Source organism: Oncorhynchus clarkii, chromosome 12, assembly GCF_045791955.1.
Source record: "Oncorhynchus clarkii lewisi isolate Uvic-CL-2024 chromosome 12, UVic_Ocla_1.0, whole genome shotgun sequence".
Lineage (NCBI taxonomy): Eukaryota > Metazoa > Chordata > Actinopteri > Salmoniformes > Salmonidae > Oncorhynchus > Oncorhynchus clarkii.
Genome location: NC_092158.1, coordinates 40,335,249 through 40,352,725, shown reverse-complemented (window position 1 = coordinate 40,352,725; position 17,477 = coordinate 40,335,249). Strand labels below are relative to the sequence as shown.

Sequence of the window (17,477 nt, the reverse complement as noted above, 5' to 3'; positions counted from 1 at the left end):
CTTCATATTGTGCACAAACACACACACACACACACACACACACCTTACTATGCAACATCAAACTATCCTAAACAGTAAATGCTTATTTGTTATAAGGACACTGACTGAACAGCTTCTCCTGCCAGCCTACCACTAACTCCTCATATTAATTTCTGGCTGAAAACAAAACCAAGATGTTGTGGTCCATATCTAGTCACCACGAAAATGACATCTACTCAACTAAGAAGCATCTGACATCTTTGTTTCAAAACATCTAACATCATCTTGCTGTTTCAAAACAGTGTTAACACCTGATTGAAGTAAACAGGATTCTAGCTCGCTAAATGCCATGTTTTCATGGCAAACTAAGGGATCAGGTCAAGCAATATACTGGGTGTTTATCATCATCTGTTTTGAGAGCTAACGTTAGCCAACGACAGTGTCTTGCTTGTATGGCAATGCAAGGACTAAAAGCCACACAAACGCCAACTGCAACTTACTTAATTGTAAGGTTTTTGACAGCATCCCGGGAACGATAGGCAGCCTCTCCGGTGTCGGTGCACCAGCCGTCTGCCATGTTGTAACATTAGGAACTTTATTGATGGCTAGCTAACTAGCTAGGTTAGCAGCATACACACACACGCGCTATGTATACAGTAGCAGGCAATTTTGCCAATTTTGTAGCTAGTACTTTTCACAAGCGTCTGCAAGCCTGGTTGGGTTTCTGGCGAGCAATACAACTATTTATTGGTTCACTACCGCCACCTACCGTGGCATACAGTCCATAGCAGCCGAATAAACCCCCCACCACCACCACCACTGATAACAGGTAAGATAATATCAGTATAATAATATTCCCTTGATGTAAAAAGTTTAAGAACCCCTGATGTAATTAATTAAGACAAAAATCTGTCTGACACAAATAACTGCAATTTAAAAAGCTTTATTGGAAATGCACTTTTCAAACAGCACAATTCAAGTACAGATGAGTGTAGATAAATCAGATACATGCTAATTTAGTTTAAATGTGATGTATTCCTCCAGTCCCAGTTCATTTCTACTCTTTTGACATGCTTCAGACCAGATGCATGCTTCATTCAGTGTACAATGGTCCTAAATTCGCATATCACAGTGTTTGAAGCTTTTACGTTCTGCATCTCTCTGCTGTCTTTCATCTGAAGCCATATCCTCCAAGGTCTAAACAGGTGTAGATTTCCATCTCTGTGTGGGAGACCAGATATTGCAAGGAGACCAGTAAGGGGCCCTCAATTCTTCTCTTTGGCCAAATGAAACCTAAGACCCCAATACCAGTGACACTGCCCTAAGGTTGGTGCTGTCCTTTGGATGAGACTGTGGAGACAGAGGTCTTATCTCTCTGTGGTTACTAAAGATGTCATGGCACTTATGACATGAGTAGAGGTGTTGACCCTGCTTCTCCTGGCTATATTTCTAAGCCTAAGCATGTCAATCCAACTCATTATCATAGGCTGTATGGGGATCAATATTTTTTAAATAATGCTGCATGTCTCAAAATATAAGAATGAAACCAATATATGTATTTTGCTAATCATAGTTCCTGTCTCTGAAATTACGTTTGTGTGTGTTGTAGGAATAACCAATACTCAAAATCTATGTGTGTGTGTGTGTGTGTGGTAGAAGTAATAGTTGGCCATTATTTCTTTGAACATCTCAGTTTGGGCAGCAGCCACTGAAGAAACCTGTCAATCAAAAACCACAGGAGAATAAATAGTATTATAAACTGGGTGGTTCGATCCCTGAATGCTGATTGGCTGAAAGACGTGGTATATTTAAGCAATAAGGCACGAGAGGGTGTGGTATATGGCCAATATACCACAGCTAAGGACTGTTCTTACGCACAACACAACACGGAGTGCCTGGATACAGCCCTTAGCCGTGGTATATTGACCATATACCACAAACCCCCAAGGTTTCTTATTGCTATTATGAATTGGTTAACAACGTAATTAGAGCAGTAAAATTAAATAATTTGTCATACCTGTGGTATACGGTCTGATATACCACGGCTGTCAGCCAAACAGCATTCGGGGCTCGAACCACCCAGTTTATAACAGACCGTATACCACGGGTATGACAAAATATTTATTTTTACTGCTCTAATTAAGTTGGTAACCAGTTAATAATAGCAATAAGGCACCTTGGGGGTATGTGGTATATGGCCAATATACCACGGCTAAGGGCTGTATCCAGGCACTCCGTGTTGCGTCGTGCTTAAGAACAGCCCTTAGCCGTGATATATTGGCCATATATCACACCACCTCGTGCCTTATTGCTTAAGTTTGCACTTACACATCAGATAGCTGCTCTTTCTCTGCTACCTCATTCTATTTCTATAATTCTCTAGTCTAGTATTCCCTGGTTATGTTCCACTTCTCCCTCCTCTATTTCCTCACCTCTTCCTCAGACTCTTCTTTTCCTCTTTCTTGTCCTCCTCCTTACTTTCTCCAACATTTCCCATCTGTTGCGTCTTACTGGCCTTCTCTTGCTTCAATTCTTTTTTGGCCTTGCCCTTCTTTTTCTTATTGACCTTCCCTTCCTGAATATTTTGGACAAGCAGATAAATTAATGTAAGTTTATGGGTTTTCTCTTCTCTTGAGCTACTATACCTAGAGCTATACTATACTAGAGAAGGACTTATGCTATACTATAGAAGGACTTACGGCCAATATTCCCTTCTTGTATTTCCTCTCACCTGTGGGGCCACTCCAGCCATTTCCTGGAGCAGCTTCCTGCCGGTCTCACTCAGGTTGGTGATGGGAGCCAGGCGAGGGCTGTGGCGGTATGGGAAGTTCTCTGTTCGGGGCAGAGCGATAATGACAGGGTTGAGAGGAGTCCGAGGCCTTGGAACATTTACTGGGTAGGGAGAGCCTACAGCAGAGGGCAGGGCCCGTAGGGCTTCAGCCAGTGTCCGGTGTGCTGAGGTCATAAGAGGAGAGAGGCCATTCTTGACAGATACAGGACCTGAGACCTTCCCTGGGCTCTGTAGGACCAGAAAGTAAAGTAACATATCAGGAAAGTGCTATGTTCAACACAATCTGTAGAAATACTTTATAACTATTCTATACACATTGCAGATACATGACTACACTCAATAAGTAATTGTCTGCATCATTTCCAATCCCCCATGTATATATATAAAAAATATTTAATATGCAGAACTTACCAGGAAGTCTGACTCATCGAAGGAGTGGAGAGACAGATCATCATCCTGGTCCATATCCCTCACATCAAGCTTTGTCACCTTTCCATTCTCAACTTTCAGCTTTGGTGTCCTCCTTTCATGATCCTCATCATCACACTGTGTATCAGAGTCAACTAGTCAGAGACCATCCTCCTCCCAGTGATGTCACTCAACAAAGACATGGACCGTAGGGTACAACTCTTTTACCTCAGATTCACAGTCAGTGAAGGAGTAGATGGAAAAGTCATCAGAACTGGAGGATGAGATCTCGTCATCACATTTTCTCTCTATCAGCCGAGTCACCCTTCCAGACTGAGGAGACAGAGAAAGGCATGTACTCATGGCAGCCACAGAATACACTGGCATTGACCCTCAAGGAAATGTAGAATATGTAGGCAATCCAACATGGTTGTGCAAGTAGTGAGTAATACATGGGAAACTGAAAATGCAATAAATGCAACTCCCATAACATTAGGGGTGGGGCTAAAGATCTCGAATGGATAATTGTCAATTCAACCAAGCCAACCAAAATGGCCATATGAATCAACAGATTGATCTAACTGTTGTGTCTCTATGGGAACAGCAGAGATGACCTGGCTGAGAGGCTCTGGATTGATGCTCCATCCATCCCCAGATGTCTGGTCCTGCCCATAGCTCACAATGATTGGCTGTTAACAGTAAAGAATTAATTCAACACTGCTTTGCTCATTTTGGCCTTGAATTATGCATCAATAAATAATATAAGGACTGTTATGTGGTTGAATTTGAATGTGACTTACAGGCCTTTTGTGGATCTGAGGGGTCTGCACTGAAGTAGACTGTCAAGACAGCATTCAATGAGGTTAGATAGGGATATCTGCATTTGCTTTAATTCTGAGAACTGCAGTTTGCACATGCAGATCGCATAACTAATGTGTATGTGTTTTTGTTTCAGGTCAGATATGACTTACAGGCTTTGGCCTTCTGTGCACCTTGCCGGTTGGCCACAACACGGATTCAGGGGTGTTCACCCTCACTGGTTTCAACTGTCAACACAACACTCAATTTAAAATGTGATAATATAACAAAAACAGGACAAAACAAAGAAATATTTGATATTTACCACATAAGGACGGCGTCTTAAAGCTCTTTTGATTCTCTCATCATTACGATCCATCTTTCTCTCTGGGGGAAAAATTTCCATCAATTATTTGACTATTAAAACATCCTAACACACAGACACACACAAAGATGGCATCCCAAATGGCACCCTATTCCCTATATATGTATATATATGTTGGAAAGGAGGTGCACCAAAAGGCCAAAGATTACCTGCAACAACCTGAGTGAAGAAAACTATTGTACAGATTAAATCAAATCTGAACACCGTTTATGTAGTGAATTAATGCATGGTTACGTCATTTTGGGTCACAGCTTTATGACTGCGCTTAATACGTCACAAGAAAAACGCTTGTTTGGAGCCGGACTGTTGGAATCATCTTTTAACTGGTTGTAGCTCAATAACGAACGTGATGTGCTTATTATATCTTACTAACTGAGTAATGGTTGTATCGATGGTTGGTTGGACGTTTTACATAGATAGGCCAACATGATATCAATAGGAAGAAACCATTCCTTGTCAAATATTTTGTTGTATTATTGTTTTACTTTGAGTCACATTAAGGGACCACAATGGAAGCCGTTTACTTTATTGTGTTGTCCCTGGCCTGACACGTTTTATTTAATTAAACGGGTTTTATTATTTTATTAAACTGTCCAATCAAATATATCTAACTTTCTATCTAACTCACATGAGCTGTTGAGGACGCCTTGGTCATCACATTTCAGGCACAAGCCAGCAGGTGGAAGGAAGTGTCTTTAAATGCAGCACTGCCTTTAACGCACTTCATGATCTGCGCAACAGTATCTTTGTAGTTGTGAAAGTGATTAATCCAAATGCAGAAGTTCAGTACATTTGTTTTGGTTTAGCAAGCTAGCTTCTCAAGTCTTGGCTAAAGTGTTGTGCAATATTGGAGGAAAGGTGTCGTTACTGACATTTTGTATTGTGCTTGATTATCCTCTAGTAGTTTGACAAGTATGCACTGAGCATCAACATGATCACCCGAATAGTTTAGAAAGATGTGGTTCAGAGGTTCAAGAGTTTTACTCCTGAGTTCAGGCTAACAAGTGGCATTGTTGCTGTCATTATAGTATTGTAATGAAACAGACAGGGAGCAGGTCTCGAACCCTCGGATCTTCTAGCCCGAGGTCCGGCGCGCTATCGACTGTGCAGCAAAAGCATGTTCGTGCGGCAGAGTCAATTTCCGTGCTTATAAACCCAGGGTCGTTACAGTATCATAAGTTTTGTTTACAGTCACTACATATTTCGGTTTATCAGAAGATGTCTAAAGTCTTGGAACTACAGTTTTTGCCAATGGGCATGGTACCTTAGCAAGGAGGGGTTGAGTGACTCAAGAATCATGCTCGGTAGCTAGCTAGCCACTTTGAATGGGTCTGTTGTAACGTTATCTAGTTTGCTACAACGTGTAGCTAACGTTAATGACGTAACAGATTGTGCCATTAGGTTTCAGCAGCAAGCTAGAGCACAACACATCAATGCCGCTGATGTCTGTCAACCCGATAATATCCGTTTAATCCTCTCCTCTTCCTTTGCGGTACACAAGCTCATCACATACTCCTTCCACCACCAGACAGAGATCCAGATACTCCTCAGCATTGGGGTTCTGGTGCTCCTCTGTGGTGGGATTGAGAAGAGTGTGGGCACTGTTTGGTTCCTCCTCATGTTTCAGCTGCTCTCTATCAACACAGGGGTGTTGTACACAATCGTGGGGCTGGTACTGTTTGGTGCATCTGCCCAGAATCAAGTGGAGGGGTTAGTTCCTGTATCCCCCTCCCTTATGGGTATGGCCACAGTGTACTCACTTATGGTTAAGGGCTTTCTTTTTGGGGTCAGTGTACCCATGTTAGCCCTGGCCTGGCTGTTTCTGGTCATAGTAACACTTTTGGTCCCACACTCTCTTCCTCTGCAACCCCATTAAAGCAGGGGGATCTCTATCCTTACTCCAACCTTATTGTGGTTGAAAATAACTGTGATACACTGCAGTATGTCACAGCTTTAAGTGGGCTTAATAGTGTAGTTAAGTGGTAATATGTTTATGTGCGGCGCTGTGGTCTAAGGCACTGCTTCTCAGTCTACAGTCCCTGGTTCGACTCCAGGCTGTATCACATCTGGCCGTTATTGGGAATCCCATAGGGCGGTGCACAATTGGCCCAGCTCTGTCCTGGTTTGGCCAGGGTAGGCCGTCATTGTAAATAAGAATTTGTTCTTAACTGACTTGCCTAGTCAAATAAAGGTTAAATAAAAATAAATAATATGCTTGAAATGTGTGTTGAGTTCTCATGCTGAACATAACGGGATGTTTGGTTAGGAAAATCTACCATCACTGTGTCACACATTCTCCTTATCTTGCCAGGGGCACCGGTGTCTTCATTGACAGATTGATAACATAGAAAATTCATTGAATGACAGAGCTCTCTCATTTGTTATACGTTGAAATGTAATATACTTGGACATGGGGTTTGAGGTAGTACTTAAAAGGTACACGGTTTCTTCACTGATGATTTTGGTTTGAAGAGTCAATCAAACTCTGAATGTTCAGGGTCAAATCAATGCAAGAAGTTTTTGATTGTCAGTTGAATGTAAGACAACTCCTTTTGGCTTGTACTTTGTGTTGTTCTACACATACGGTAGACAAATCTCTTGGCACTCTTGATTTATACAATCTTTATAAATCAGGCAATTTATATTACACTGATGTATTCCGTTTTTCAGCAATGAAATGAAATAGCATCCACTCACCAGTAAATTAGATCCATTACATGCAGTTTGTTGGGCAATGCATCAGTCAACATTATTGTAAATTCTGGAGCAGGGAGCAGTGGTTGAGGTTATCAAGAGTGTGGGCTACAAGGGCAGATTATGATGTCATCTTTAGAAAATAAGGTAGTTGGGCCTCCCAAGTGGCGCAGCGGTGTAAGGCACTGCACCGCAGTGCTTGAGGTGTCACTACAGACCTGGGTTCGATCTCAGGCTGTGTTACAGCCGGCCGTGACCGGGAGTCCCATGAGGCGACGTACAAATGGCCCCGCTGGACGGTGTTTCCTCCAACACGTTGGTGCGGCTTCTGGGTTAAGCCGGCAGTGTGTCAAGAAGCAGTGCAGCTTAGCAGGGTCCTGTTTCGGAGGATGCATGGCTCTTGACCTTCGCTTCTCCCGAGTCCATAGCGGAGTTGCAGCAATGGGACAAGACTGCAACTACCAATTGGGAGATAAAAAAAATATATATAATAATTGGTCGTTGTGCACAGTAAAGAGAAGCCATACATTACAACCAAGACTAAGTATAGAAAATCAATGATTATTATTTCTTTACAAATGCATTGTCACGATCCGGCAGGGAATGGATGTCAGGTCAGAGCTTTTGAAGGGGAGAGGTGATGATCAGGACAGGTGTGCAGATTACTGATGGGATACAGGTGCGGGTGAACATCGATCTCTCAACAAGCTAATTCGCCCGGCAACCAGACAGGGTGCGTTCCAGGACACCGGAAACACACTCCAGGACAGAAACACAGGCAAACACAGACTCAGGAAGCGGGATTCGTGACAGTACCCCCCCTCCGACGAACGCCACCGGGCGGACTACCTGGAGCGCCAGGGTGCAGGCGGTAGAAGTCACGAAGCAGGTCGTCATCAAGGATCTGACGCCGAGGAATCCAACTCCTCTCCTCTGGACCATATCCTTCCCAATCCACGAGATATTGGAACCCTCGACCCCGCCGTCTGGAGTCCATGATGCGGCGCACCGTGTAGACAGGACCACCTCCGATCATCCGAGGAGGAGGTGGCAACAGAGGACTGAGGTGAACCGGCTTGAGGCAGGAGACATGAAAGGTGGGGTGTACCCGAAGCGTTGCCGGCAATTTGAGTCGGACCACAGCAGGGTTATGATTCTCTCCACCACGAACGGAAAGATCCCTCTCCTGAGAAGGAAACAAGGGGAGGTTGGTAACCGTACAGGCATTGGAAGGGAGACATCCCAGTGGCAGATGAAGGAAGGGTATTATGGGCATACTCGACCCAGGGTAATTGAGATGACCAAGAGGTGGGATCAGAGGAGACAAGACAATGCAGCGTGGACTCCATCTTCTGGTTGGCTCTCTCCGCCTGACCATTAGATTGGGGGTGAAATCCAGATGTGAGACTGACTGTAGCTCCAATGGCCAAACAGAAGGATTTCCAGACAGCAGAGGTAAACTGAGGACCACGGTCAGAAACAATGTCACAGGGCAACCCGTGGAACTAACCAGGATCTCGGACATCTCAGTGGCAGAAGGCAGCTTGGAGAGGGGAACAAAGTGGGCAAACTTGCTGAATCTATCCACAATGGTCAGAATAACCGTGTTACCAACAGAAGAGGGCAACCCCGTGACAAAATCCAGGGCCAGATGCGACCAAGGTCGTCGGGGAATAGGTAGGGGGTGAAGAAGCCCAGAGCTGGCCCGATTGGTACTCTTATTCTGCGCACAAACAGGACAAGCGGCAACAAACCTCCGGGTATCTTCTCCCATGGCAGGCCACCAAAATCGTCTGCGCAGTAGCGCCATAGTCCGAGCAACACCAGGGTGACAAGCTATCTTGCTGGCGTGGGACCACTGAAGGACCGCAGAACGAACCGACTCAGGCACGAACAACCGACCGGGTGGACCGTTACCGGGCCCGGGCTGTGTCCGAAGAGCCGCCATCACCTCCTCCTCAATCCTCCATGTAACGGCTCCCACGACAACGTTCTGGGGAAGAATCGTCTCAGTCTTGGCCTCACTCTCCTCCGTCTTGGAGAACATCCGGGACAGGGCGTCCGCCTTCCCGTTCTTCGACCCAGGTCGGAACGTCAGGGAAAAAATTGAAGCGTCCAAAAAACAAAGCCCACCGGGCCTGACGAGAGTTGAGACGTTTAGCCGATTGCACGTAAGCCAGATTCTTGTGGTCAGTCCAGACCACAAACGGTTGCTCCGCTCCCTCCAACCAGTGACGCCACTCCTCCAAGGCAAGCTTCACAGCGAGAAGCTCCCGGTTACCCACATCGTAGTTTCTTTCAGCTGGAGAAAGACGACAAGAGTAGAAGGCGCAGGGATGGAGTTTACCGTCAGTGGAGCTACGCTGGGACAGGATGGCGCCCACCCCCACATCAGACGCATCCACCTCCACAACGAACTGACGGGAAGTGTCAGGTTGAGAGAGAATCGGGGCGTTGGTGAATCGGCTCTTCAAATCTAGAAATGCTCGGTCTGCCTCAGGAGACCAACAGAACTTTCTGGTGCAAGACGTCAGTACAGTTAAAGGGGCGGCCACCCGGCTGTAATCACGGATAAACCTCCGATAAAAATGTGCAAACCCCAGGAATCTCTGGAGCTGCAATCCCGAACCGCCCGAACCTTCTCTTGGTCCATCTTGATCTCTCCCCTGGAGATGATGTAACCGAGGAAGGACGTCGTGTGGGCGTGAAAATCACACTTCTCAGCCTTCACGAACAGACGGTTCTCCAATAACCGCTGCAGGACCTGCTTGACATGTTGAACGTGGCTAGAAAGCTCCTTCGAGAAGATGAGGATATCATCCAGGTAAACGAACACAAAAATACCAATCATATCTCTCAGAACGTCATTCACCATACTTTGGAACACAGCAGGAGCGTTGGTCAGTCCAAACGGCATCACCTGGTACTCGAAATGTCCCATCGGAGTATTGAACCCAGTCAACCACTCGTCCCCCTCTTTGATCCGAACCAAATGATAAGCATTACGTAAATCAAGCTTCGTAAAAACCGTAGCACCCTGTAAAGAATCGAAAGCCGAGCTCATCAAGGGCAGGGGATACTTGTTCTTGACCGTAATATCATTCAAACCCCGATAATCAATACACGGTCGAAGAGTGCCATCCTTCTTGCTCACAAAAAAAAATCCTGCTCCCAGAGGTGATGACGAGGGCTGAATGAGACTTGCAGCTAGAGACTCCTTGATGTAGGTCTCCAAGGCCTCACGTTCAGGTCGAGAGATACTGTATAACCATCCTTTGGGAAAGGCGGCTCCAGGAAACAGATTAATCGCACAGTCATAAGGTCGGTGGGGAGGAAGGGACTGAGCCTTCTGTTTACTGAATACTTCACCCAACTCGTGATATGTTTCTGGAACCAGGGACAAATCAGGAGGAGCAGAGTCACTGACCTGACTGGAAATGGCAGGAGAACAGGCAGTCCTAAGACAGTTAGCATGACAATCAATGCTCCAACTAGTTACCTTACCCGTCACCCAATCAAACGAGGGATTGTGTTCCTTCAGCCAGGGGTAACCAAGAACCAGAGGAACATGGGGCGAGGACAGAATGAAGAAGGAGATAAACTCTGAATGATTACCCGACAACAACATCTTAACCGGTTCAGTCCTCATAGTGATCCGTGCCAGACTACTGCCATTCAGAGTGGTTGCTTCAATGGCTTCCGGCAATTCCTCCTTGGAAAGCCCCAGCTGTTCCACCAAGTCAGCATCAATAAAGCTGCCATCGGCACCTGAATCGATAAAAGCGTTCATCTCTAAGCTCTGATCCTTATTCATAAGGGTCGCAGGAAAACGGGGTCTGACAGGATTCTTGAGAGGTTGAATCTGGCTCGCTAAAATTCCTCCCAAAACTAGCGAGCCGGGCAGTTTAACGAGCGCTGTGGACAAGAGGAGATGTAATGTCCTGAGCTACCACAGTAGAGACAGCTGTTGGTCTCACGTCTACGTTGGCGCTCCTCCTTAGTTAGCGCATGTCGCCCCACTTGCATTGATTCAGGCTCTGGTGGCAAGACCCCTCCACTAATCCCATGTGGGGAATAACGATCAATACGTTCTGGTTCACTTCCTGAACCGAATGGTAACCGAGTTGCTGATTGATTGGATGGGCCCCACTGCTTCTCCCTCCTTCTCTCTCGGACTCTATTATCTACCCGAATAGATAAAGTGACCAAGCTGTCTAGGTCACTAGGCTCTGGATAGGATATCAGCTCGTCCTTGAGTTGCTCCGACAACCCCTGGTAAAAAGCCGCTTGTAGTGACTCCTCATTCCAACCACTCTCCACAGACAATGTCCTGAACTCGATCATAAAGTCTGCCACACTGCGAGCTCCTTGGCGAAGAGTGAACAAACGTTTAGCTGCGTCCTTACCTCGGACTGGATGGTCAAAAAGCCTTCTCATCTCTCCCGTGAATTCCTGGTATGAAGCCATGCAGGTCCCCTGTCGTTCCCAAACGGCTGAAGCCCAATCCAGAGCTCTTCCACGCAGCAGTTCAATAACAAAGGCTATCCTAGCCTTGTCAGTGGCGTAAGAATGGGGCTGCAGATCAAACACTAACCCACACTGCATAAGAAACGAACGGCATCTTCCCAAATCCCCTTCATATTTATCAGGCGTCGGTACCTTGGGTTCACGGAAGGAAACCGCATCAGGCACGGCAGGTGAGATGGAAAGCAAACTGAGCTGATCCTGGATCTGTGTCAAACTAGCAGATAATTTCTGGATTGTAACCGCTATCTCCTGTAGCGCCGTCTTGTGTTGTCCCACTGTCTTCCCCTGCTGGGTAATGGCATGGCAAACGGAATCCAGGTCCGCTGGGTTCATTCTTGGCCGGATCGTTCTGTCACGATTCTTCAAAATCGAACCCAGAAGCAGACCAGGACAAGGAGAGTAGGAAGAAGGTGAGTATTTATTTACAAGTGAATGTGAATGGGTAGATATATCCAGGTGGTGTAGCGGGTAGCGGTGGTGAGTTGATGGGAGTAAATAGGTGGATCCAATGGGGAAGCGGAATCCTCTGACGACCAGGCGGGGATGGGGTAAATGATCCGGGTGAGTAACTGAAGACAGAACAAACAGAGGTAAGTTCAAGGCAAGCCATACGTAACAAACAACAAAACAAATTCTATCCAACTTGAGGCTGATACTCTGGCACAACATACTGTTCGTGGCTAACGATCCGGCAGGGAATGGATGTCAGGTCAGAGCTTTTGAAGGGGAGAGGTGATGATCAGGACAGGTGTGCAGATTACTGATGGGATACAGGTGCGGGTGAACATCGATCTCTCAACAAGCTAATTCGCCCGGCAACCAGACAGGGTGCGTTCCAGGACACCGGAAACACACTCCAGGACAGAAACACAGGCAAACACAGACTCAGGAAGCGGGATTCGTGACATGCATGTTTACAAGTTATACTGTTTATATACAAATAGCTATTTTGCATAAACAACTGGATCAAGTGGTAAGTGTCATGTAACAGGTCATGATGGAACACGTTATTCAATATCAGTAATGCAAGAGAAAAAGTTCAAAGGAACACAATTTTTACACTTTATCACGACTTAATCAAAGACCTATTCTTTAATGAACCGATGAAAAACAAAGCACAATGACTGAATAGTTACTGCAATTTAAATGTACGAATTGAACAATACATGGTACAATATGAATGTGCTACAAGTATGGATATTTTACTCTAATTTAACTCTTCTCTCTGTATTTACACAACCTTCCTAGAGCATCTGAATAGGCAGCCATGTTGAATTTTGTAAATACATTTACAGACAGTAAAAATAGAATGCTTTCAATACCTTACATTTGAAATGAGTTCATATACAAGAAGGATCTTCACAGCATGATAGATGTCCTGACGCAATATTTCATATCATAATCACCTCGGTCACACCCTGACCATAGTTTGCTTTGTATGTTTCCATGTTTTGTTTGGTCAGGGTGTGATCTGAGTGGGCATTCTATGTTATATGTCTAGTTTGTCTATTTCTATGTTTGGCCTGATATGGTTCTCAATCAGAGGCAGGTGTTAGTCATTGTCTCTGATTGGGAACCATATTTAGGTAGCCTGGTTTGTGTTGGGTTTTGTGGGTGGTTGTCTCCTGTGTCAGTGTTTGTACCACACGGGACTGGTTCGGGTTTTCACGTTTCTTGTTTTTGTAGTTTATTCATGTATGGTTTCATTATTAAAGTTATAACCACGCTGCATTTTGGTCCGCCTCTCCTTCACCAGAAGAAAACCGTTACAACTACCCTCTGTAGTGCCTTGCGGTTTGAGGCCGAGCAGTTGACGTACCAGGCAGTGATGCAACGCTCTCGATGTTGCAGCTGTAGAACCTTTTGAGGATCTGAGGACCCATGCCAAATCTTTTTAGTTTCCTGAGGGGGAATAGGCTTTGTCATGCCCTCTTCACGACTGTCTTGGTGTGTTTGGACTATTCTAGTTTGTTGGTGATGTGGATACCAAGGAAGTTGAAGCTCTCAACCTGCTCCACTACAGCCACATTGATGAGAATGGGAGCGTGCTCGATCCTCCTTCTCCTGTAGTCCACAATCATCTCCTTAGTCTTGGTTACGTTGAGGGATAGGTTGATATTCTTGCACCACCCGTCCAGGTCTGACCTCCTCCCTATGGCCTGTCTCGTCGTTGTCGGTGATTTGGCCTACCACTGTTGCATCGTCTGCAATCTTAATGATGGTGTTGGAGTCGTGCATGGCCAAGCAGTCGTGGGTGAACAGGGAGTACAGGAGGGGACTGAGCACACACCCCTGAGGGGCTCCAGTGTTGAGGATCAGCGTGTTGTGCAGGTGGGAGAGGGCAGTGTGGAGTGCAATAGAGATTGCATCACCTGTGGATCTGTTTGGGCGGTGTGCAAATTGGAGTGGGTCTACAAAAACAATGTGTAACATTTAATCTATATTATCTCCAACTTTTCTAATCTGATGGGAAACAACAAAGGTCTGGCTGCACTCTTAATTTTATTTAAAAAATCTATTGGTTTATTCCAAAATAGAGAATCATTTTTTCCCCATAACCTTAAAGGAGAAGGTGGACCAAATCTCACCCTCCTCCACCCCTCACCCAAATGAAATAGGTTAACATCTAGGGCAGTGGTTCCCAAACTTTTTATAGTCCCGTACCCCTTTAAATATTCAACCTCCAGCTACGTACCCCCTCTAGCATAAGGGACAGCGCACTCTCAAATGTTGTTTTTTGCCATCACTGTGAGCCTGCCAGACACACACTATACAATACATGTATTGAACATAAGAACAAGTGTGAGTTTTTGTCACAACTCGGCTCGTGGAACGTGACAATGAGCTCTAATAGGACCAGGGCACAAGTAAGAATATATTAATTATCAATAATGTTGCTCTTTATTTAGCTATCTTACATATAAAACTTTATTTGTTCATCGAAAATTGTGAATAACTCACCACAGGTTAATGAGAAGGGTGTGCTAGAAAGGATGCACATATCTCTGCAATGTTGGGTTGTATTGGAGAGAGTCTCAGTCTTAAGTCATTTTCCACACACAGTCTGTGCCTGTATTTAGTTTTCATGCTAGTGAGGGACGAGAATCCACTCTCACATAGGTACGTGGTTGCAAAGTGCATCAGTCTTAACAGGCAATTTGCCAAGGCAGGATACTCTGAGCACAGCCCTCTGATTAAATTACATTTTCACAGAACCGGTTGTTGCAATTTCTCTTGTTCAGATATCAGTAAGTGGACTGGAGGCAGGGCATGAAAGGGATAATTAATCCAGTTGTTTGTGTCATTCGTTTCAGGGAAGTACCTGCTTAATTGCTCACCCAACTCACTCAGTTGCTTCGCTATATCACATTTGACATTGTCCGTAAGCTTGAGTTCATTTGCACACAAAAAAATCATACAATGATGGCAAGAGCTCCAACTTCTTAATCATAGCCTAAATTTTGTCCTGCACCCTGAAAATAGTTACAGAGTCCCTGTAATCTTAGATTCAGATCATTCAGGAGAGAAAAAAAATCACCCAGATAAGCCAGTCGTGTGAGAAACTCATCATCATGCAAGCGGTCAGACAAGTGAAAATGGTCAGTAAAGAAAACTTTAAGCTCGTCTCTCAATTCTAAAAAATGTGTCAATACTTTGCCCCTTGATAACCAGCGCACTTCTGTTTGTTGTACAAACGTTACATGGTCGCTGCCCATATCATTGCATAGTGCAGAATATACACGAGAGCTTTAACAAAGTAAACCATTTGCCCTGTAGTGTCCAAAATGTCTTTCAAGCTGTCAGGCATTCCTTTGGCAGCAAGAGCCTCTCGGTGGATGCTGCAGTGTACCGAAGTGGCATCGGGAGCAACTGCTTGCATGCGCATTACCACTCCACTAGGTCTCCATGTCATGGCTTTTGCGCCATCAGTACAGTAGATACCAACACAGTACAGATACCAGCAACATACACACACGCACGCTATGTATACAGCAGCCAATTCTGGAACTAGTACTTTTCACAAGTATCTCCTCGTTGCATGGTAACAAAAGTCTCTACCTGCCTTCTTGGGTTTCTGGTGAAAAATCCAACTATTTATTGGTGCTCTACCGCACTCAATAAGTAGGAGTAACTTACAAAGCTCTGGATATTGTTTTTTTTTTCAGATTTGAGGAGCCTGTTCTCGAGTATACTGGTCTGCATTTCTGCCATGCTGTCTATAATTTCAGCCATCTCTCCAGTGCATTTCTTGAATGCCACTTTCAACCTCCAAGTCATTCAGCCAACTGTCCAGGCCTACTGCCTTAAGATCACCTTCACTGCAGTTTCTCTTCATCACTTGGATCAGTGCCCTCACCTGCTCGCCCATCCTTTTGACCTCCCTAGCCAGGTCTTTGTCCCTCAGTCTCTCCTTCCTCCTCCCCATTCACTTCGCAATCCATCCTCTACAGCATCCCTCATTCTTCTTCTGCCTTTTGATTAATGTCCTGACCGTCATTGTGCATCTTCAGACCTTCCTCCAGGTTGAGTTCTATTGAGGTCAGGTTCTCTTTGATCCTCCTCAGACTCTCCTCGTTGGTGTTGGTCCACTGTGTCTTCTTGTCCAGCTGCTGCCTGCAGAGCCGGACAGTGGGGACCACCTCCATCTGGTGTGACACCTTCTTCAGGGCACTCACAGAGGCAGGGAGGAGGATGTTGGGCTTGGCCACAATAATCTCAACAGATATAGGGTCAAACCACTGAGATGTGACACGCACACACACAAATTTAAAAGATGCCTACCAGTCGATGGTCCTTCAGTGGTCCTTGTGGTTCCTTTGGAGGCTCTGGACTGTCCTCAGTAGAGGCGTCATTACCATCATCAAGCTGTGTGTCAGAGAGCTAGCTGGTCATAGTCCATTCTCCACATTCAGCAAGAGTTATTCAAAAACGTGTGTGTGGGGGAGAGGGGGGTAGATCTGCTTTAATATTGCAGATACATTTTGAGATCTATCAATATAATTGTCTCTATCATTTCCAATCCCCCATGCAACATGCAGAACTAACCAGGAAGTCTGACTTGTCGTAGGAGTGGAGAGACAGATCGTCGTCTTCTACCATATAACTCACTTCAAGCTTTGTAACCTTTTATATCCTCCTCATCCTTAACTTTCAGCGGTGGTGTCCTCCTTACATGATCCTCATCATCACACTGTGTATCAGTCAACTTGTCAGAGACCATCCTCCTCACAGTGATGTCACTCAACAAAGACATGGACGGTAGGGTACAACTCTTTTACCTCTGCGACTGCAGAGTGCATCAGTTATTTGGAGTAAGGATACAGATCCTGCCCTGTGATGATGACGTTGCAGAGTAAGACAGTGTGTGGGACCAAACATTTTATGAGCAGAAACAGCCAGGGCAGGGTACGCTGACCCCAAAAAGGAAGCTCTTAACCATAAGTGAGTACACTGTGGCCATACCCACTTGATTCTGGGCAGATGCACCAAACGCTACCAGCCCCAGAATTGTGTACAACACCCCTGTGTTGATAGAGAGCAGCTGAAACATGAGGAGGAACCAAACAGTGCCCACACTCTTCTCAATCCCACCACAGAGGAGCACCAGAAGCCCAATGCTGAGGAGTATCTGGGTCACTGTCTTGTGGTGGAAGGGGTATGTGATGAGCTTGTGTCACTCAGCCCCTCCTTGCTAACTTACCATGCCCATCGCCAAAAACTGTAGTTCCAAGACTGAAGGCATCCTTTGATAACCTGAGACATGTATTGACAATAAACAAAACAAATTACATGATAATAACAGGATCAATGCCACTCGTTAGCCTCAACTCAGGAGTAAAACTCTTGAACCTCAACCACAGTTGTGGAAAATTCTATTCAAAAATTAAGGCAGGG

At 45.3% G+C, this 17,477-nt stretch overlaps 1 protein-coding gene and 1 pseudogene across 1 annotated transcript; one reads left to right on the top strand and one right to left on the bottom strand.

Moving 5' to 3' along the window:
* Positions 1-906: 906 nt before the first annotated feature.
* Positions 907-5,016, bottom strand: LOC139422466 (uncharacterized). Its single transcript, XM_071173635.1, has 6 exons — positions 4,990-5,016; positions 4,150-4,224; positions 3,407-3,511; positions 3,182-3,316; positions 2,711-2,998; positions 907-1,697 (listed from the first exon to the last, which is right to left on the bottom strand). Exons 1-6 carry the CDS (start codon positions 5,014-5,016, stop codon positions 1,602-1,604), a joined length of 726 nt encoding a protein of 241 aa, XP_071029736.1. The 3' UTR covers positions 907-1,601.
* A 276-nt stretch (positions 5,017-5,292) lies between these two features.
* Positions 5,293-17,477, top strand: part of LOC139422465 (rhomboid domain-containing protein 2-like) — a 46,694-nt pseudogene continuing 34,509 nt past the window's right edge.